We start from the raw sequence: 22,532 nt of genomic DNA on the forward strand, positions 1-22,532 counted from the left end.
CTTCAGCCACACACTACCATACACAACTCTATCGATCTACCATACTATCTGAGTTAGTGTAAGTTAGTGTACTATGAGTCAACAAATATTCGGCGCATATCTATTTTAGGCTATTTTAGGCCTGGTTATGTTTGGCCGGAATTTTTTTGCGGCCGAAAATTAGTTTTGCAAGCTTCAGTGTGACAGTGTATACAGGCGGCAGCAGTAGAGCCCGAGAATGTGATGCGGCCGAAATGGGGTTTAGCTCTGGGAGGCCGAAATTTGAATGGGCCGAAAATTCGTCGACTTACAGTAGTCTAGATAACAAGAATCGTGATTTTAAGCAGCAAGGTCTTGCTCATCCACATGTCTACACGTACGTATCAGTGGGTGCGTGTCCATCCCTCTATGGTCTGATTTATCTGCATCATCTTGTGTAAATGAAGACCTGTGATAGTCCACCTAGATTGGTCTAGGCGACGAAAGTGCAACAATCGCTCTACTGTCGTGACAGTGTTACCTAGATGCAAGATGTCTTCTTCAGACTAGAGAACGGTGCATGTCTAGATTTATAGGGGACAGTGATTTCAATCTATGCAATTAGGCTAGCCTGTAGTGGAATCTCAATTGGGGAAGAGGGGAAGGGGGGGGGGGTCTCAGGTCGGTTGTAACACGAGATGTCATGCCAGCTCATGGGCATAGCCTGGACTGCATTTGGAAGTGGTTCACAACTCCAGATACAGTACTGCATGCCTGGTGACAGCCTACGGTGCTAAACACTGCCATTCAGCCAAAGACAACGGTAGAATTGAGACTTGAGAGCACAGCTTTCCTGGCCAGGCCACACATCAGCTAGGCTACTCTGCTTCTTATGATTAAAATTTTAAAATTATTGCAATACGCCTTGTCCTCAGGACACTGAGCTCTCCAGAACACCGACAAATGTTCTAGGTACACAAGTGATACGAAAAGAATCTCAATGGAGCCAGTATCTCTTACAACAATAGTTTTAGCATGTGTGCACCAACTATAAGCCCATATACATTACACAAATGTCGCTTTCTCCCTTATGCAGGATGAAATACAGCGTGCAGGTGACCTGGATTTCATCACCGACATCGTTGACGACTTGGTGGCATGTGTCGTAGACCGCCCGGAATCACAGCCGCTGGTTCGAAGACAAGAGGTAAAAGAAAATACGAAGTGGATATGCACTACATGCAAAACTCTGGGGTGGGAGCTGCAACAGCGGAAACACTTTAATGACCAGTTGTGTTCATATTGTGTTCAATGGTATGTCTAGCATGAAAATGTACTTCCAGTCGCGAGTAATTACAAAGGGCTGCACCATCAAGCAAAAGAAGAACCTTTTAAAAATAGGTGGTCCGGTATATATGCTAGTGAATGCTTTGGATAGCATGGTGTGGTGTGGTGTAGTGCGGTGTGGTGTGGTGCGGTATGTTGTGTGTGTGTGGTGTGGTCTGGTCTGGTGTGGTCTGGTCTGGTCTGGTCTGGTGTGGTCTGTTCTGATGTGGTCTGGTCTGGTCTGGTCTGGTCTGGTGTGGTCTGGTCTGCTCTGGTGTTGTGTGGTCTGATCTGGTGTGGTGTGGTGTAGTGTGGTGTGGTGTGGTGTGGTCTGGTGTGGTCTGATGTGGTCTGGTCTGATGTGGTCTGGTGTGGTGTGGTGTGGTCTGGTGTGGTGTGGTCTGGTGTGGTCTGGTGTTGTGTGGTCTGTTCTGGTGTGGTCTGGTGTGGTGTGGTCTGGTCTAGTCTGGTCTGGTCTGGTCTGGTCTGGTCTGGTCTGGTGTGGTGTGGTGTGGTGTGGTCTGGTCTGGTGTGGTCTGTTCTGGTGTGGTGTGGTGTGGTGTGGTTTGGTGTGGTGTGGTGTGGTGCGGTGTGGTCTGATCTGGTGTGATCTGGTGTGGTGTGGTGTGGTGCAGTATGTTGTGTGTGTGTGTGTGGGGTGGGTGTGTGTGTGTGTGTGTGTGTGTGTGTGTGTGTGTGTGTGTGTGTGTGTGTGTGTGTGTGTGTGTGTGTGTGTGTGTGTGTGTGTAGTATGCTGTGGTGTGTTGTAGTATGGCGCGGTACGGTATTTTCGTTAACTTAATCAAGTCAAAAGGAATTCAGGTGGACACACCCATATGGGAATGGGTGTGCCCACAGATGAAGCTGCACGTAGCCTCAGCCCTTCTTCAGACTTTATCAAGTCAACATGCATTTATGCTTTCTAATCAGGCCAATGGCCTGCCTCCTACAAGTGAATGATCATGTTAATAATATAATGTGTAAATGTGTGCTTACTATTGCTGCCGTTGCTGCAGGAGGAAGACATCTTGTTTGAAGTCAACCCGGTTAGTGGACAGAAACTGCAATTAATGGACCCAGTTGAAGATTAAAAAAATGTTTATGCTTATCGAATACCTGCTTTTATCTGAGAAAACTGATGTGTATAGGCTGCTGCCATCTGAGATATTTTCTTTTGACGGAAGTCACAGAACTGGTCTACAGCATGCATGATGCAGGATTTCTTGAATTGTTGGTGTTGAGTATTATCCTGGTGAGCAGATCCAGTGCTTGCTGTCCGAATATGAAACCAAGAGAAATGTCCACAAGCCAGAAAGAGGGAAAGTTTCCCAAATGTGGAAGAACATGTTTGCACAGTATGGCCGGTAGTACACTCATCACCTATGACGTCATCTGCATAACCTATTTACCCTTTGCGGAGAATGCTGCCGCTCTAAGAGAGCCTGGTTCTTAGCTTGGTATGACAGGAGCACATGCTAGCAACAACCACACCGTTAGCAGCTAGGAGGCCTGCATGCGTGCCGGGCTGAACTTATCTTTCTTCCCCGTTTTCCAGAGCCTGCAGCTCGTGCACATGAACCTGGTGCCCACGCTGGAGACGATGCATGCGCTGGCGACCAACGCACCGGAGGACGAAGAGGCTCTGGCAGAGGCAGGCCTTGCCACACCTAAGCCTGCCGAGGGCAAGGCTGGCGTGAAGTCTGCCAAAAGTGAGTACCAGGGGCGGATCGAGGAGGGGTTCCAGGGATTCCGCGGAACCCCCTAAATTTCGTAAATGTACTACTGGCAACCATATGCGTGTCCATGACCATGTATCAGCTATTCAGTTTTGACTATACTGTACCCCCCCCCCCCCTGTAGAGATTGCTGGATCCGCCGCTGACTGGGGTAGGATATTCGGCAACTATCTGTTGTGCTGTATCATGATAATAGTACACCTGTAGTACTCTACCATGTTTCCTGGTGGATAATTGACTTACTTGACTTGTTAGGATTCTAGACACTTTTCTCTGTTGGCTTGCGTGATCTGCACTGTTACCCTCTGGACACAGTATAGCCAGTATTTATAGACGTGGTCCCTACTGGGTTAGTTTAGGGAAATGCGTACGAAAAGAGCTGCCTGATACAAGTGGTTGAAAAAGTTGGCAGTCGCCATGACTCAGGACTGGCTGAGACATATCATTTCTCACCCCTGTATACTTTACTTAGCGGACATGATTGAGACTTGGCGCAAAGCCTTCCTTGTCCTTTACCCTGTGTTTGTTGTGTAATATCTAGCCGGTAAGGGCAAAGACAAGGACAAAGACAAGAAGGGTGGAAAGGGAGCAAAGGCAGCGGAGCCACCACCAGCTGACAAGCCTGTCGAGCTGCAGATGGACATCAATCCGAACGCCGTCTGGGACTATAGAATTCCCACACTGCATGAGGTAGGATAGTTGGGGAAATGGCTCTCTTTTATTAAGCTCAAGCATTCCCTCAGCAGCATTTTTGTATCCATATTTGTATGTGTGTGCATGTGTGTGTGTGTGTGTGTGTGTGTGTGTGTGTGTGTGTGTGTTTGTGTGTGTGTGTGTATGTGTATGTGTGCATGCGTGCACATACGTAGCTGCATGTTTGTGTTGATGTCGATTACGTATCACCTTTCTTGCAGACGGAACGTCTACTTGTCCTGTCCTGTTCTGTACAAAACGACAGTCTTATCAACAATGAACGCCCCCAAAATTTCCCGTTTGCTTGTTCTGTCCTGATCTCTGCATTAGCTCATACTAAAGCCTGTACAGCCAGCACAAGAAGACAAGCGTAAGAGGTGTGCAGAGCTCTACGAGAAGGTCAGTGTGTCAACAAACGACCCTCACTTGGAGAATGACAGCGGCACAATCAGAGAAGACCTCCTTGACGTCCATCAGCGAACTACATCGTTCATGTGAGTGTGACGCGTTTATTCTTGCACTTATTTGCTCACACACATGCACACAAAAGCACCAACACACACAAATGCACGTACGCACGCGCGCGCGCGCACACACACAGTCACACACACACACACACACACACACACACACACACACACACACACACACACACACATGCAGGCACATCCAGTCACTCTACATAATATCAGTGGGCAGTGAGCTATAATTTGAAGTGTCTGTCTCCATTGCACTCCAAGCCCGATTCATGGATACACCCCAAAAAGGCTGGTTATCTTCAGTGCAGTGCAGTGTAGGTCAAGCATGTTGGTAATACAGTAAAACCTGTAACTAATGACCGCCGTGACTAGCGACCAGCCTGGCACTACAGATCACGTAGCCAGGCACGGTCGGTCTCACATTCATATATGGTTGTGCCGTGCGAACCTCTAACAAAGGAACACCTGCCACTAAAGACCGCGGTCCGGCTCTGGCCCCAAGGGGTGGTTTTTAGTCACAGGTGTTACTGTTCATACCCTGGAGTTGTTCTGTGTACGTGTTCTCTGTGGCCTGGTCACAGGCGACTGCTGCTCGAGGGTCTGGTTGATACGGTGGCGGACACCTGCACTACACTACGCCATCAGATGAATCTACCGCTCGGCGATATGGGAGACGATGCTGCACAGGCCAAGGATATGACATCTCCGGAGAAAGGCGCTGGTCCTGACAAAGGTATGGCTGTTGAAAAGGATACCAACGAGAATTTAGCGTAGCAAGCAATTAGCGTAGCAAGCAATTTTATTCTATGCACATACAAGAAGATTGCACTGCCCACTAAGGAACAGTAGTCTACCGGGGCTTTGGAGGGTGGAGTTAGAAAAAAATGTGCATGCTTTTCAGGAATTACAACACCTTGTTTCAGTCAAAAGAGACCACCAATCTTTGGAGACTATCTGTATTTAGACTCCTTAGAGACCACCTGTAGAGATCAGGGAATTTTCTAGAACCGCCCCAACCGGTTTTCGACCGGTTGAAATTGTTGGCGACCGGTTGAAAAGTTACAAATCAGTTCCAACCGCCCGTACTTTTCTGTGGGTGAATGGAGCTGCTTATATCTTTTCTACACTCCAGCACCAAGAAATCTGTTAAATTGCTGTCGAGTGCCATATTTGGGTTGTATTTTGAAAAAGATTTCCGGGGGGACCCCCCCCCCCCCCCACCCCCGACTCTTCATTGGACCGTAACCGGTTGGAAATTCGTCCTAGAATATACCCTGTGAGATCATCTGCATTTACAGACCACCAATGTGCAACGGCCGGTTTACTGTGGACAATGCGCTGGCCGAATGGGATACATTTAACCCTTTAAGAGCCGCCCCATACTTGAATGCGTCGTAAACGACGCATTCAAATGCAAAACTTCAAAAGATCGTAACTCAGTCCAATCTCGCTCAAATCCAGTGATCGAAATATCCAGGGCGAAGAGAAAACTCTCACCTGTCAGGAGAAACAATTCGCGAAGCGCTGCGAGCAACGGTTCCTGAGATAAATCACTCGTAAGTTGAGCCGCGATCGTGGCAATTTCAAAAGCGCGCAGTGCGACTTTAGTATTGAGAATTTTGAGACTTTTCGTCACGCTGGTTTACTCGAATTTGCACGGGTTTCACTGTTGATATTGTCAAGAGTACACAGCGAAAAAATTGGAACTCCACGATCGAGCAAAATGAAATATCTGGAGCGGGACGCAATTGGACGCATTTGGGGCATTTTTCGTACTGTCGCTGCGATCTAGCGCTGGATAGACGGTGTGCTGGCTATCATGATCGACCTCATTCTCTTCCTCTCGCAGAGACCTTTCCAGGAAGCCCTGGATTGTGAGGATTGAGTGAGTAGAACTGAAGCTATGATCCAAGGAACACGAAAAAATGCAGAATTTTGAAATTTTCCTGTGGCTCTTAAAGGGTTAACTTGAACAATTTGACTTTAACAACGACTTGAACAATGCTGAACCATTTAAAGGTACATGACCGCAACTTAATTCGATATCTGCTCTCTCCTTGGTATATCAATGACGCTGGCAGTTCACTGACATCCTTGTTGCTATGTGGTACTTATCCTGCAACTCAGGCAAGGGAAAGGGTGGCCAGAAGAAGCCCGAACCGAAGCGTAAGGAGTCCAAACTGGCAAAGGATACGAAGGACGCTAAGAAGAAGGTAGGCACGGCGGCTGTGTTGTCGTCCCGTCGTGTTGTCTAGTCATTTTAGTTAAGATTACCAATCCTGGTTCTGTGGATGTCATATTTCCGGAGTATGAGCCGCACCCTGACTTTGTCACGGAATACAGACATCTACCCTGTACAGTAAATATCGGATATAACGTGCCCCTTTGATTTTCGAAAATTTATCACTATATCCGGTGCATCACTATAGCCGATTTGCATGTTTGACCGACACATGGCACATGACTGCACATGAAATGATGCGTACACGCTGGAAAAAGCATGCTGAAAGTGCATGCATGCTCCGCGGACTCGTACCGGTGCATGACACAGAGCAGTGCATGCATGGCAGTGCAGTACGAGTAGTCGAGTACAGACTGTACATGTACTAGAACTTCGATACATCATGTGGCATGGCTGCTTCTTCAGCGTGTTCTCCAAAAAAAAAGCCTGAGCTGGATCCGTACGAGTACTCACGTAGATCTAGTAGATCTACTATACTCGGTGTCCAACGAGTTGCGTAGAGCCAGAAATAGACATGATATGAGTGGCTGTGTACGTGAGTTGGCAACATCATGGTGAGAGGCAACACAGCCAGAAACGGACAAGAGCATGCAGAAAGATACAGAAAAGGACAAGACCATACAAAGGGAGCGAGGGGTAGCGCAGCCAGAAAAGGACATGTGCATACAGAAACGGACAAGAGCATACAAAGGGAGCACATTGCAAGGGGTAGCACAGCCAGAAACGGACATGTGTGATCATCACTCTTGATCATTATATGCGATATTTTCCTGTACATTTGATATGGTTTGCTTCCTGAAGTCCATCACAATAAGCGATATATCGGTATAGCCGATAATAGTGTATATAGTGATATTTTAGCTGTATTTTTTCTGATTTGATTTTGATTTTGACGTGTTCTATCACTATAACCGGTATATCATTATATCCGGTCACTTTATAAACGATACTTACTGTATTTCACTTTTCATTGCTGCCACCATGTTGTGTTCGCCTGGAGCCACGCAGGAGTCCATTGTGGGACAAGACAAAGACATTAATTTACAACGAGCTTGCATAATAATAGATGAGAGAGAGACAATACGGAGAGGGACAATATGGCGACAAACACTGTACACAACACACTGAACATGCTAGTATAAGCCGCATTTCATAACGAGGACGGGGTTTTGTGAATTATAGTACTGCCGGGGGCAGAAGAACGGAGAGCCGAAGAGCGAGCAGGCTAGGATTTCACCAAGCGTAGTATACCAATGTATACGTGGGGACTCAACTGTTCATAGACTGTAGTGCTTGTACATGAAAATAAGAGCGGTCTAGACTCAGAGAAGGCTGTCCCCCTCCCTCCCCCCTCCTCCCCCCCCCCCCCCCCCCCCCCGTTCTTCGGTACCCGACTGAACTGTATACCAGCAAAGCAAAGGCTAAGCCCTGTATATTGCTAATGCTGTTGCCATTAGCAAACCGTTGCAAGTCTGGTCTCCTTCCTCCTTGTGCTTGCAGGACGCTGGCAAAGGCAAAGGCAAAACAGACGGTGAGTACTGAACCTTATGCGATTTTCAATATTTCATGCGAGTGAAATGCAACAGTGTGCTGCAGACTTCACACTATGTTTAGCATGAGTGATTCATACGGTGGCAACGTCATGCAGCAGCTCGGTTGGTACACAAAATGCTGGACGCAGTCTCTAGATTGGATTCTTCAAGGGTCGGAAATTCCGAGTCCCAGAAAGTGCCTATAAGTAGTGAAGTGCCGTGACCGATAGTGAAGGCAAGAGTGTACTAACATAATTTCAGTGGTCTTTGGGAACGTAAGTGCATTACATGTTTTGTCCATTACATACTCATGTAACTGAAATGCTGCTGCTGCCATTTCCATGATTCTTCACATGGCATATGTGCTTGGTGTCAAGTGAATAGGATTTCCAGCAGCATAAAAAAATCACAATGTTGACTTTGTTTTGATGTCTGTTTTCTCATCTAGCGGCAGGCAAGCAGGATGGCGTTCAGAGTGACGGGGCTAAGGTATGCTTGTTGTGCTCAGTATGCCATTTTCTGTGTAGGAACTCACACCTTGATGGCATCCCCCCTTTTTCCCTTGTACTTTTTTTCTTTCCTTTCTTTTTTATTCTTTTTTTTTCCTTTCTCTTTTTCTTTTTGAGTCTGCAGTCTGTGTTTGCCTCTCTTTCGTGGAGGTTTGTTGTATCCTTGGCTTTTGGCCGTTACTTTATCGCCATCAAAATATTGGGCATCATTGCCCGTTTGGTCTGCGATACAAAATAAAATCTCAACAACAATAAGAACATCAATTGTTTGTACCATTTGGCTTATATTCTCTAGAATTTCATGTTGTTCATCAGTGATGCGATATTTTTCGAAAGGTGGAATAAGTGAAAGACATAGTATTCAATTGCCACGGTTGTGTTCTCCTATTTTGGATATGTTTCTTTCAGGATGCTGCCAATGAGGACAAGACTTTGGTGGACCCTGAAAAGCTGGCATGGTTCCGTGACCTGGCCTACCTTCAGGTACAGACAGTGCACTCAAATGTCTATAGTGTCGGGATATTTTCATCCCAAACAACTGTTGACACCCAGAGAACTGGCCATCTAGAACTACCTTGAAGGGGTATCTGTGTGTCTGTGAGTGTGTAGGTTTGTGTGTGTGTGGGGGGGGGGGGGGGGGTGCACACACTTCTGTTGGCTCGAAGATGTGATTGTGTGTGATTACCGTCGCGGATAAAAGCCGGGTTTGCATGCAAGCACATCGCGGATAGAAGCCTGAAAATCAAACGGGTCAAATGCATATAACTATAAGCCTGTCGCGCGTAGAAGCCTGGCTTCTATGCAAGCGCGGATCGGGCACTAGTAGGTCAAGAGTCGATGCGCTATGTACGGTGCATAGTAAAACTGCCGCCATACGCGTGTTGCGCGTAGAAGCCTGGCTTCTATGTGCATACAAGCCTGGCAAAAATATCAGTGGTGCATATAAGCATGGTTTGCATACAAGCCTGGTTTGCATTAAAGCCTGATGCAGAAAGCGGCTTATATGCTTATAAGCCCGGCTCTTATCCGCGACTATACGGTATGTGTGGGTGTGTACGTGCGTAGCCGTTCATGTCCGCAAAAGTAGCTGCTATGCAAAAAATGTTTGGACTTGAGTTTATTTACTCCAGTGTGGTGTAAAGGGCAAGCAGAGTTTTGGAAACATTCTATATTCGAAGACTAACCGGTCTCTACTGATACATTGGGTAGCATGCAGTGTGAAATTGAATTCATTGCAGTATGAAGCTGATTGTGCTCCGGTGGAGTGAACATTTTCAATTCCTGCAGCAAAGCATGAAAGAGAGTGGATGGTGACATCAGATTTGATTTTTTTGCTTTGATGTGTTGCGCCAGGTTCGAGACAAGATTTCAGAGATGCTGGATGGCGTATCGGCCGTCGAGGCAGAGATCGAACCGGAGCTGAAACTGCCGGACTTTGCGCCTATGCTAGATGCTGAGCTTGGGGTCATCGCGGAGCCTATCGATGTTGGGGACGTCTTCGGCTCCATCCACGATGAAGTGTGCTATATCAATCCGCTGAAGCCGAAGTCGAGCTCCGAAATGTTCAAGAAACTGCTGAATGCAGCCAAATTGGATCGTGTGGATATCGTCAAGGGCAAGGTCCAGGCATACGACAAGGCCAAGATCGATCCATCCAAGGAAGTAAGGTTTGAACCCTAGTCACCTCACGTTCTATACAGACGTACAGACGGTCTGCCCGACCAGAACAAATCATGCTTTCAGCAAGTGAAGTTCTTCCGCTAGAGAATTCGGTCCGTGGAAAACACTTTGCATGTATAGGTAGATCGAAATTTCAACACTTGACAAAAGAAGCCCATTTTTCCGGTGCCATTATTTCCGTGGATTCGCTGGACAATCCTTGCCGAATCTGACAGGATGATGGCAAGGCTATACCCTGTAGCTCTGTTAGCTCATGTTACTGCTCTCTGTTGGTCCAGTACGAGTGTGTGCGCACAAACAGCCAGCCACACGAGTGATTGAGTAGCTATCATTTAATGCGCTTGATATATGGGTTTTTGCGCAGCTCGTATTGATTTGAACATATCGTTTTGAACACATCTACGATATATTTTGAAAACCAGTGAATGTCTAGGACTGCTGCTAAGTTACTTCGTAATACTTGTATCAGTTTTGTTATAATAATTATACCAATAGACATTTATGTAGTCAAAGTCATTGCATGCCATGCCAGCTGCTCCTCACAGGATACTGGCCCTAGTAATTTCACATTGATTAATGTTATCATGCTGTTCTCATGGTCAGTGTATTTGATACAATGTATTGGAATTCTATCTCACGGCTCTTGGTCTGCATACCGCACCCTAGTGTGCTGAACCCCCCTCTGGGAACTCTAGCCAAGTATCTCTTGATCTTGTCTGGATAGTTGCACGGAGAACAGAGCACTACGAGATAATCAATTGATTTTCCTTGCAGCTAAGCTGGCTCAGAAGATACCCTAGCCCAGAAGCTCAGCTGTTCGTAGATACTTAGCAGCTGGACATCATCTGCACCTGGGGAATCATTACAAGTGAAGCAATTCAAGTATTATTTCCAAAGCATTACAACCGGGATTCGACTTATAACCAGGAACTATCAGTATCTTACAAAAACGACCTGCACTGCATGCACGAGTGCACCGTGTGTACACTTTTTGCAGTTTATTGGCCTTTTTCAAGGATTGGGACGTTATACCCTCCATTAGGGTATGTTTACATGATTATTTTGTTGTTGTGTTAGTAGAAGGTAGTGGTTAGTAGTGCTTCTTTGGGTGAAAACTTTGAAACGCAGAATTGAGACCTCCGGATACGGGGGTCGACCTATAACCGGGGTCGACTTACAACCGGTAAAATACGGTAACTGAGTACTAGTATCACTTGGTTCAGATATTTTACTTGGAGACTGTACTGGACGAGTACGTTTACATGGTATTGTACATACATATACATGTACATGTACAGTCCGCATCGCCTATAAGGTTGGCGGCTATAGTAATATACCGGATATAGTGATCAATTTCTCAAATTCATTTTCATTTGCCATAACTAAGTATACAAAGTTATCGCGTATAGTAATAATCGTCTATAGTAATATATCGCCTATAGTGATCAAATTCATATTTCAAAAGACGTTTTTTACACTATTTTTGCATCGGTTATAGTGATTGATGTGAAATCAAGCGATGTCAGAGGAGAACAGGGTGTTACTTCTTCGTGAAGAACTTGTCCAATGAGTGTTGTTTGGTGAGTTTTGCTTGTACAAGTTGCCAAAATATGCCTCCATCATGAGGAAATCCTGATTTTGTGTGTCCGGAGCTACAGCCAGCTACATGACATTGTACATGTATGTAGTGCGTATGTGCACGGCGCGCTGAGTCGTTTGACACCCCACTCGCATACATTGCATGCAGTATCGGTCATAGTAATATATCGCTTATAGTGATAAAATGCTCAAAATCAAACACCAACGCTATAGGCGATACTGACTGTATATGTATATGTATATGTACATATACATGTATATGTAGTAGGTCTACAATGGCTGAGCTTTGTACATAGCAAGTGTCGCCTGCTGTGAGCAGAGCAGATTGTCCGAAGCACATGATGCAGCATAATCACAGTAAATTGTAACTATACAGACTCTTAGAGTTGAGTGTTTTGTATTATTTCGTATTCAGTTTATGTGGATTTATGGATTCTCCAAAAATCAAGGGATGTTACTGTAGATGGGCCTTGGTATATTTTTGATCAACAGTACTGCCAGTAGGTCTACACTGAACAAAATATTTCATCAGACCACATTGTTGTGGCAGTGTGCAAAAATGTACTCGGATCGCAAGGAGGCTAGCGCAGGCCAGGTCTTAATTAAATTATTTTAGTACTATTGCACATGACATTTCTTGGGGATATTACGGGCACAAACTGATGTGTTTTGTGTTTCGACTGACAGCATGGGCGTTGGGCTACACACACGGCCTCAAGTGGAGTTGGTTTTTCGGACTACATCATTTACATGCATTTCTCTCTGGCACTCACAAAGATCCACCGCGTACCGGTTATGTAGGTACCGTAGCTAGACCGATAGGCGATATTCTTTCTGCGTTTGCCTTCCGAATAAGTACACCACTGTCAACAGGGACTTGCAAGCACTTGACGTTGCTCCAGCAGTGTGTTTCCGCATTACATCGGGGGCGCGAGCCTATGGAAACAATCTACACAGTCGAGTCATGGCCATGCAACAACACGGAACATCGATTTGACCGGCGTAGATCTGAGCTACAGCCAGTAGTCTACACAGCTCAGGTAGATCTACTGTCGTACTGACACAGTACTGTGAGGTGGTACGAAAGTCGAAAGGGCTCGACACCACTTTTGCTGCACAAATCCGCTGTGCTGTCGACTGTGCATGTGCGAGCACTGTAGCGGCAGTCTAGTCGGCGACAGACTCGACACACGGTGGACTGCAGGCGTATGCGGACATTGCAGAGCACTGCGCTGCATGCATGCACTGCATGGAGTCTGCACAAACTGTCAAACATGGGGGCAAGACAGGTAGCGGAGGGGGGAAACGTTGCTTGACGTTTGAGCTGCAGCTGCATTTCTGTGAGCTGTAAAATCGCCTGCTGCTAGTCCTGTTGCAGATTCCGCCTTTTGAGGCAACGACTAGTTCTGGCGTCGGGGTAGTGCTTGTGAGTTAGCGACAATGGCTCGTTATCCTGCGCTGCTACTTGCTGGGATATGCATGTGTGTCCTCGGTCAAGCTACTGCGAAATCCGGTGAGTGAATGTGCTGTGTACTGATCCGGAGAGTTCATAATAATTATTATCGTTACCGCCTCGATAGGCATCGCTTCTCCTCGCTCGCCAAAGAATATCGTGAACTAGTTATTTGAAATCCGTTATTCCTTACCCGTGCTTGGCGATCATGTCTCGCTGCCCTCCGCGCTAGCTCCGGCCTCAAGCCGTAGATCTACGGTGGATCACTCTGAATCATGGAGGGCAGTGCGCAAAATTTTGCTCCTGATTTTGAAATTCCGCTGTGAGTGGCTGGAGCAGTATTGTTTACACCCCTGCTGTAGCTCGGCGTGTGAGGGTGGTTTCTATTACATGTACCTGCCTTTCATTGCATTCATGGAGTACCAGGTTGAAATGTATATCTTTAAGCTTGGGAAGCTTGGCCACTGGGGTAGGGCACATGACACTTCTGTAAATCCCATTTCACTAATAGCACATGGACTGGGCACCTGCTTACCACATCGGCTTGAAAGCATAACCTGACATGGAGCATGCAGCGTACTCATAATCATTTTTCTCACTACAGTATGTCAATATCGTCAACTCCTTTCACCCACAGGTTTCACAAGAACCCAAGGGGCAGAGTCGAACTAGGCACTCTACTATTCTCATTCCTCAAATAAAACGGGGGTGCCCATAGGGCACCTTTTCTGCTTTCGAATGCCGGTATATACGTGCACCTCACTGGCTACACTTTGGGGACATTAACGACGAAAACTCTTCGACTCTGCTATTCTAAAGCTGCGCTCATTGGTGGTGCCTTCACACGGCACATTTGCAAGGGACTTTCCATACGCAGCACGCTCCAAAAGCCAGCAAAATATGCACAAACGCGTAGTTTCAGGCGTGCATGCACCAGTTATGAACACGGATGTGGTAAAGAGGAGGCCCCGGTTGCTTTCCACCGAACTTACATGTATCCATCACTTGCTGGCTTTCGGGTGTTACAGAAAGTGCAGTGCATATGCTTATTTAACTGCTGACGTTCTTGTGTTTTGGTCTCTCTGTGCTTGCATCTCGCTCTGCCGCACCGCGTGAATACATGGCATGACTGACGGATCACAGCTGCGGTATGTACCTCTTCGTGCGTTGCCACTTGCATTTCTTGATCTTGCTTTGAAACGTTCAGCTCTCATTCTCGTGCATGTGCCCGTGTCAAGCTCCATGCATTCAGCAGGCATCACCACTACTGGTTATTCAGCTTTACGCAAAGGGGCTGGGTAATCGACTAATCGTAATGCTTTCATATCGGTAGTGTGTCCCGTCTCGGCTTAGTGCTAAGTTTTGTGCAAGTTGGGTGGAAGAGCGCGATAATGTAATGTTCAATAAGGCTGTTGCAGATCGATGAGTTTCTTTGTTCAGCCTTTATCCTACTTTAAAAAGTAGCTACTGACGTTTTGTAGTCATATCAGAAAAGAAGGTTCGGTGCAATAGGAGTTGCTGTGTTTTATTTTCTCTTTCTTGCTGCACCAAGGTGGGTGACGTTCCCAGGACGCTGCCGCGTGATCTGCGAGGACGAGCGGCCGCGCTCGCGCGTGAGCTTAACACGCACGACACTACGCAGGAGGACAACGAGATGCAGTTTGGTGACGAGGTGGACGGCTACGATGCCGAAGACCTGGGCGACGAAGACAGCCTGATGGGCGACATCGATCAAATGGATGATCTCGAAGAGCTGCAGTCCATCTACGATGACTACATGGACGAGGAAGGTGACATAGAGCAAAACTTTGCACACAAGGATGCGACTGATGAAGAGTACCTCAAGTCGCTGCAGGACACTAACTTCGACGAAAGTATGGATGGTGTAGACAAGGATGCTGATGGAAAATACGATATGTCCGATTTTCTGGGAGACGACGGGGATGATGGCGAACGTGAACAGGATGAAGTTCAGGACAGCGTGCTGGACCAATATGCCATTCATAATGATGATGTAAGCATGATGTAATGGTAATGGAAGCATGACATAATGATGATATAATGAGGCTGTGTTGTGATGATTAATGGTTGACTGTGTATATTCTGTCCATTGATGGAGATTGAATATTTGTGCAGATTATGTTTCAACCGAGCCCAGCGTATAAGTTAGTATGTCTCTGGTGCTCTTCTAGATTGTTCCTTGCAAAATATGCGAGGGTTTAGATCGGGTTACGGATTCTAAGCCCCCATTGCATTTTAACTTTAATTCATTATAAGCTATCAGCAACGCTAGGCAAAGTGTTATCCGTACTAAAGCAGCTAGGTATGAGTAACTGTTCTTTCACTCAGTCAATATCAACTTCAATAGCATATCGGAGGACAATTCATGTTGATCGATAATGATGCGATTTGACAGTGTACACTCCTTGTCGTATGAGTACAGAGGAAGAAGCATGTTACCATTTGATCATGGATCCAGTATTTGAAAGCAGTGGAGTTTTATAATTGAAAAAAAATGCGCCCCCAAATCCTGGAAAAGGAGGAAAGAATGCCCGCCGTTAGCTGACTAACAAGACTTTGACGTACTGGGGCTGCGCTGTGAGGCAGCAGGGAGTGTGCACCTACGTATATGTGCAAGATGTGCATCATGTCCTTGCTCGCCCTGCAGCATGGTGTGTCCCAGTGCTCATTGCTGACCACTCGTGTTCTCTCTTTCTCTCTCTTTGTCTCTCTCTCTCTCTCTCTCTCTCTCTCGCTCTCTCTCTCTCTCTCTCTCTCTCTCTCTCTCTCTGTGTGTGCAGGCAATGGACTTCATGTCCGATGCTGACCAGGAGTACAACGAAAGAAGCGAGCCGGTCGTAGCTGAGGAACAGTTGCGTAATGACAATGTCATGCCAAACTACAGCCCTAAGGTCAGCATTTGCTGCGCTGTCGGTGTCCGGAAATTTACAAATGAGATTTATTTGAAGTGCATGTGCATAATGTGCTTCTGAAAATTTGAGAAGTTACAGGGCTATTGCAGACGGTGTCTAGAGGACTGTAGCCAAATCCTATTTATTTGTTGTGAATGTAACCTTTATTGTTATAATGATATTGTAGCAATATTGACTTATTTGAGTCATGTTGCTGTTAGAATATGCCTGTGGTTGATGCATCCACTAGTCTCCATGTGCGAGCCGGTTTGGCTCAGGGCCTATGTGCCTTCGGTTTCAGCCTGCGGATGGGATTGTGACTTTGCTGTTCAGCTTGCAAATAGTTCATCAAACTACCTCTGGGCCTGCGACTGCTAGCTCCAGTTCTGTGCTGCCGGTACTTGCACATTTGAGCAGCATAGACAACAGTCGAACGATTTCTCCGCACACTGTTCACAGAGTGGCTTCGTGTCTTTAGTGGTCTATGATGAACGCGGTCCGAGACAATTGAATGGATGGGTAGTCACATTTGTGTACTGATTTTGTTTCTTTTGTGTTTCATCATGTCCAGAACTTCTAAGGATGAATAGCTGGTCACCTATCATGCAGTGTTCAGATCAGCATCGAACTCCATGGCCCGTATCTATCATCACGCTCAACAGATCACTATTACACGTTACACATTCTACTAATTTCTTCACCGTATCACCTCTATTCTATCTATTATTGTTCTATGGTGTTTGACTTGCAACTGCATTTGCACGAAATCACTTGATCTGACTTGGGTTTGCACATTTATCATATGACTGCGGCACCGCCTAGCATGCGGCTCAGCTGTGATTCAGTGACGATAACCGGTGCAGTAGAATTTTCATGAAGCAGTGGCGTTACGTACCGCAGGTCACAATCTTCTTTGCCCTGCTTATTCTACTAAATTGATGCTTGTGTTTGCCACTCATCTCCTGACAACTATTCGGCGGAAGTCCGGAGCCGGTTTTGATGCTGTTCACACGTAACATAATTATGAATTCCGAATAATAATTATATGCGTTACATTTGAAACAATGAATCACAACATTCAATGGTTGAATGGCGATTAAAATCTTAAAAGTGAAACGACAGCAGCATGACATTGTACTAATGATTCTAGCAAACTACTATAAAAAGGTCCTACGGACTATTGTCAAATTTGTGGGTGAAGCCTATTGGAAAATAGATAATTTTGTGAATTACTAGCAGTGGCTTCATACCGCGAGCCGCTGAGGTTAGCTATGCCCATGGCCACCATGAACTGCATAATATATACACTTGTAGAGTTCAATATAGTAAGGTAAGGCTGAAATTGTAAATTTTAGACGAGAACAAATTGTGTGAAGGATTGGGGGGGGGGGAGAACAGGGTCATATTTGTGTCATGCATCGGTGAGGGCTAAGTAATAAAATCAAGCTGCAACGCAGACTGGGAGATGAATGACTGGTCGTGAAATTCTACAAGCCAAAGATATTCTCGGATTGTTCGTCCTCCGCTTGCTCGGCATCTTGGTCGCCATTCACTATGATGCCCCCGCCGCCGCCGCCTCCACTGGGGTTGGTCGGCCCACCGGCACCAGGGCCGATGATAATGCCCCCGTCGTCGGTGGTAGCTGGCGTACCCGTGGGAACAGGCTGGAGATCGGACTGATACTGAACACACACGCCGCCGGGAAGCTCGGCATTGTCGACGTATTCCGACGGGAACGCCGTTCCCCCGGTGCCCGTCAACGGTGCCGTGATGGACGGGAAGAAAGCGTCGTGATGCGCTGTACTTATGTTCTGGTACGTACTCCAGATCGAGTCCGTGAATGCCGTGAAGAGCCAGTACTCGGGGGCATTGCTGGAGCGATTCGAGCACATTGTGCCGCCGACGTTGCACCGAGGTGCGTCGTGGAATGTCGTCCTAACGGTCGACTCAAACTGCAGGAACTGCGCAGCGGGGATTGCAAACGACTGGTTTATGCTAGCCATAGTGGGCATGGTACCGCTAAATTTGCGTCGCAGGCAGGAGCCATCTGGTCGAACTGTCCATAACGGCCCCGCGAAAGGGCCCGTTTGAATACAGTCTCCTGCTGAGGTATCCCCATCACCACCCAGAAGATTGGGGTTCGTCCATAATGGTGCCGTAAACGGAGCGGATGAGTAGCGAGACCAGTCCCAAAATGGGATGGTGATGCTGCAGTGGATCTACGCGTGTCCAAAACACACACACACACACACACACACACACACACACACACACACACACATACACGCACATTCACATACGCATGTGCACCCCCCCCCCCCCCCACCACACACACCCCACCCACCCACACATATAATGCATTCACATATGCATGCACGTGCACACACACATTCACATACATATGCGCGTGCGCGCACGCACACACACACACACACATAAACAAACACACATGCATGCATACACAAACATGCATACACACAAGCAGAGTTATTCATCTTCAAATCACCGCAACTATCTCATCACCCCGCCCCACGTGGGGAAATTGTCTGAACCGACCGTTCCGTCCGAATTCAGTAAAAGGACCAATAATTCAGAATTAAAATTTTAGTCAGAGACAAGAAGGCAATTATCAAAAGAAACGCAATCAACCCATAACCAACGAATACATACATGTGTAATGTATTCGTTTGAGCACTCTGGCAAGGTACGTTTGGGCCTGGTTTATATCTGGCTTTGGAAATTTTATTTTCATTGCCATCAGGTTCGGCCTCATTTCCTCTGTGCTGCGCTGATGAGTTCACAAAGGACGAAACAGTCCTGTCCGCAGATTCAGTATTCGTTTGGACAGAAATGTTGGAAAAAATATAATCAGTGCCCATTTGTTGTGGATTGGTTGTGTTTTTCTATAGTACAATATCATTGACTGGGGGGGGGGGGGGGGGGGGGGGACATGCGGCCAGCCTGCAGAATAGTTTGACCAATTGGTGGAGAAAGAATGTGGGTTGTGAAAGAGCCAAGACAGAGAATATCGGCAAAATATTTTTGAAATTCGGATGATGAGCCACTAATACAATTTGGAAAAGCAAAGTGATGCATACATACGAGTTATGAGTGACTGTCCACAACTATTATCTTGTTATAGTGATGGACAGTTACATGTACTTCGAAGTACTCCTATCTCGTATCCACGAGTCCCTTTCCTTTCTGCAAAGAATATTCTTTGAACATCTTACCTGTCGTAGTAAGTTCTCCATTTGCAGTAGGAACCATCGGTGCCATGGCAAGAACTGCTGCGGAGTGTGAGTTCCCGTGTTGAAATGGTTTGTGTGCGTTGCCATCAGGTGATCATAGGTGGGCTGGAATTGAGGTATTTGCGACACAGCCAAGAGTGCGCCGACGAAAGCATCCTGCTCCGCCGAGCTCATGTGAAGGAACTCCCTGCGAACACGACAGCCGCTCTCCGGACATCCCGGAGTGATGACCGGGAATGGTGTAGTGGTGGGAGGAATTGTGGTCGGTCCAGTGGTTGGGGTGGTGGTTGGTGGTGTTGTCGGTGTTGTGGTTGGTGGTGTTGTCGGGGTTGTGGTTGGGGGTGTTGTCGGGGTTGTGGTTGGTGGTGTCGTCGGGGTTGTGGTTGGTGGTGTTGTCGGTGTAGTTGTTGGTGGTGTTGTCGGAGTAGTGGTTGGTGGTGTCGTCGGTGTTGTGGTTGGTGGTGTTGTCGGGGTTGTGGTTGGGGGTGCTGTCGGGGTTGTGGTTGGTGGTGTCGTCGGGGTTGTGGTTGGTGGTGTTGTCGGTGTAGTTGTTGGTGGTGTTGTCGGAGTAGTGGTTGGTGGTGTCGTCGGAGTAGTGGTTGGTGTTGTTGTCGGGGTTGTGGTTGGTGGAGTTGTCGGGGTTGTGGTTGGTGGTGATGTCAGTGGAGTGGTTGGTGGTGTTGTTGGGGTTGTGGTTGGTGGTGTTGTCGGGGTGGTGGTTGGTGGTGTTGTCGGTGGAGTGGTTGGTGGTGTTGTCGGTGAAGTGGTTGGTGTTGTTGTCGGTGGAGTGGTTGGTGGTGTTGTCGGTGGAGTGGTTGGAGGTGTTGTCGGTGGAGTGGTCGGTGGTATTGTCGGTGGAGTGGTTGGTGTTGTTGTTGGTGGAGTGGTTGGTGGTGTTGTCGGTGGAGTGGTTGGAGGTGTTGTCGGTGGAGTGGTTGGTGGTGTTGTCGGTGGAGTGGTTGGTGGTGTTGTCGGTGGAGTGGTTGGTGGTGTTGTCGGTGGAGTGGTTGGTGTTGTTGTCGGTGGAGCGGTTGGAGGTGTTGTCGGTGGAGTGGTTGGAGGTGTTGTCGGTGGAGTGGTTGGAGGTGTTGTCGGTGGAGTGGTTGGTGGTGTTGTCGGTGGAGTGGTTGGAGCGGTTGTCGGTGTAGTGGTTGGAGGTGTTGTCGGTGGTGTGGTTGGTGGTGTTGTCGGTGGAGTGGTTGGTGGTGTTGTCGGTGGAGTGGTTGGTGGTGTTGTCGGTGGAGTGGTTGGTGGTGTTGTCGGTGGAGTGGTTGGTGGTGTTGTCGGTGGAGTGGTTGGTGGTGTTGTCGGTGGAGTGGTTGGTGGTGTTGTCGGTGGAGTGGTTGGAGGTGTTGTCGGTGGAGTGGTTGGAGGTGTTGTCGGTGGAGTGGTTGGAGGTGTTGTCGGTGGAGTGGTTGGTGGTGTTGTCGGTGGAGTGGTTGGAGGGGTTGTCGGTGTAGTGGTTGGAGGTGTTGTCGGTGGTGTGGTTGGTGGTGTTGTCGGTGGAGTGGTTGGTGGTGTTGTCGGTGGAGTGGTTGGTGGTGTTGTCGGTGGAGTGGTTGGTGGTGTTGTCGGTGGAGTGGTTGGTGGTGTTGTCGGTGGAGTGGTTGGAGGTGTTGTCGGTGGAATGGTTGGTGGTGTTGTCGGTGGAGTGGTTGGTGGTGTTGTCGGTGGAGTGGTTGGTGGTGTTGTCGGTGGAGTGGTTGGTGGTGTTGTCGGTGGAGTGGTTGGTGGTGTTGTCGGTGGAGTGGTTGGTGGTGTTGTCGGTGGAGTGGTTGGTGGTGTTGTCGGTGGAGTGGTTGGTTGTGTTGTTGGTGGATTGGTTGGTGGTGTTGTCGGTGGAGTGGTTGGTGGTGTTGTCGGTGGAGTGGTCGGTGGAGTGGTTGGAGGTGTTGTGGGTGGAGTGGTTGGAGGTGTTGTTGGTTTAGTCGTCAGTGGCTGTGTAGTTGCAGCAGTAGAATTCCACTGTGGGGTTGTTGATTGCTGCAGTGTGGTGGTCGGTACTGGACGTGTTGTCCCTGTTCAATCAGACATGCATCGGGATATCATAGTCATGTTAAAGGGGAACTGTCACCAAAATTTTTCTTTGTCTTATCTTGTAGTTCCTTGGCTCCTGATCTCGATGGTATTATCCGTTTTTCTCTGCGATGGCTGGAAGTGGGCGAAAACTTGAAAAGAAGGTGCCCAAAATTGTCCCGAAGTACCGAGTGACGTCACGCCGGACTTGACCTCCACGCGTACATTCGTCGTCAAAAACGAAGTCCAGCCGGTGTGCTGGTCGATTGAGCTAGCTGTTCCGATGTACCATTGTGTACGGTGCACGTGTGCCTTTTGAACTCTAACACAGATGGGTCCGTCGTACCGAAGGAGAATGCCAAAGAGGCAGAGACCCACGTACAGCTACACAGCCAAATCAAAATAAAAAGCAGCTGAGCTCTCACCTTTTTGACTTCTTCCGCGAGGATCTAAGTAATTAGTTTTATTTTGTGAGCACGGAAGTACGTCGTTGTTTTGAACTTTTCGTATGAGGAACACGATGATGAGCGCGTATGCCGAAAACAGTACTCCTCCGGCCGGCGACAACACCACCAACCCGAGCCCCAAAGGAACGCAATGTAGCTACGTGAAGGCGATTCATCTGGCGATGTTGCTGAAGATGCACATGACAAACTCCGACGTCTTTCATTTCAGAGTCGGGTGGGCAACACCGCCACCTTCGATACAACGACATAGTTTTCAAGTACGAGGTATGCGTGTCACACTAACACCAAACACACATCCTTCCACTCCTTCGTAATCACAAATAAAACAAAGAGCTGGAGCTTCGTTGAGGAAGGACCAGTGCGACAAACTTCTGTCGACTTTTGTTTGGTTTTGTCAGTTTTTCGCGTTCTCATTGTGTACAACGTACACATCAGTGTCCGAGTTCAGAAGGCAAGCGTGCACCGTACATTGAACAGTTGGCTCGATCGACTAGCACACGGGCTGGACTTTGTTTTTGACGATGAATGTACGCGTGGAGGTCAAGTCCGGCGTGACGTCACTCGGTACTTCGGGACAATTTTGGGCACCTTCTTTTCAAGTTTTCACCCACTTCCAGTCATCGCAGAGAATAACGAATAACACCATCTTGATAAGAAGCCAAAGAACTACAAGATAAGA

General features: G+C 47.5%; 3 protein-coding genes across 3 annotated transcripts in view; 2 read left to right on the forward strand and 1 right to left on the reverse strand.

Annotated features, from left to right (window-relative positions):
* LOC135818328 (uncharacterized) overlaps positions 1–10,787 on the forward strand; it is a 38,001-nt gene extending 27,214 nt beyond the window's left edge. The window contains exons 18-28 of the mRNA XM_065331684.1: positions 1,055–1,165; positions 2,301–2,330; positions 2,840–2,993; positions 3,562–3,710; positions 4,044–4,207; positions 4,774–4,925; positions 6,320–6,405; positions 7,935–7,965; positions 8,415–8,455; positions 8,884–8,958; positions 9,829–10,787. Of these exons, the coding sequence (XP_065187756.1) occupies positions 1,055–1,165; positions 2,301–2,330; positions 2,840–2,993; positions 3,562–3,710; positions 4,044–4,207; positions 4,774–4,925; positions 6,320–6,405; positions 7,935–7,965; positions 8,415–8,455; positions 8,884–8,958; positions 9,829–10,155 (1,320 nt within the window). The 3' untranslated portion in view covers positions 10,156–10,787. The remainder of the gene's footprint in view (positions 1–1,054; positions 1,166–2,300; positions 2,331–2,839; positions 2,994–3,561; positions 3,711–4,043; positions 4,208–4,773; positions 4,926–6,319; positions 6,406–7,934; positions 7,966–8,414; positions 8,456–8,883; positions 8,959–9,828) is intronic.
* A 3,940-nt stretch (positions 10,788–14,727) lies between these two features.
* Positions 14,728–17,201, forward strand: LOC135818330 (coiled-coil domain-containing protein 1-like). The gene is made up of 3 exons (XM_065331686.1): positions 14,728–15,221; positions 16,009–16,119; positions 16,691–17,201. Exons 1-3 carry the CDS (start codon positions 14,862–14,864, stop codon positions 16,697–16,699), a joined length of 480 nt encoding a protein of 159 aa, XP_065187758.1. The 5' UTR covers positions 14,728–14,861; the 3' UTR covers positions 16,700–17,201.
* On the reverse strand, positions 17,103–22,474 carry LOC135816998 (mucin-2-like). The gene is made up of 3 exons (XM_065330102.1): positions 22,465–22,474; positions 19,353–21,388; positions 17,103–18,338 (listed from the first exon to the last, which is right to left on the reverse strand). Exons 1-3 carry the CDS (start codon positions 22,472–22,474, stop codon positions 17,607–17,609), a joined length of 2,778 nt encoding a protein of 925 aa, XP_065186174.1. The 3' UTR covers positions 17,103–17,606.
* Between the last annotated feature and the right edge of the window lie 58 nt (positions 22,475–22,532).

This window comes from Sycon ciliatum, chromosome 5, assembly GCF_964019385.1.
Source record: "Sycon ciliatum chromosome 5, ocSycCili1.1, whole genome shotgun sequence".
NCBI lineage: Eukaryota > Metazoa > Porifera > Calcarea > Leucosolenida > Sycettidae > Sycon > Sycon ciliatum.

What these genes read in the sequence shown, in the direction of transcription:
- LOC135816998 (XM_065330102.1), bottom strand. An exon ending in TGGAGAACTTACTACGACAG is followed by an intron (nt 18,339 to 19,352) that starts GTAAGATGTTCA and finishes GGACACGCGTAG; the next exon opens with ATCCACTGCAGCATCACCAT.
- LOC135818330 (XM_065331686.1), top strand. Translation starts at nt 14,862, where the DNA reads ATGCAGTTTGGTGACGAGGTGGACGGCTACGATGCCGAAGACCTGGGC. An exon ending in ATGCCATTCATAATGATGAT is followed by an intron (nt 15,222 to 16,008) that starts GTAAGCATGATG and finishes CTGTGTGTGCAG; the next exon opens with GCAATGGACTTCATGTCCGA.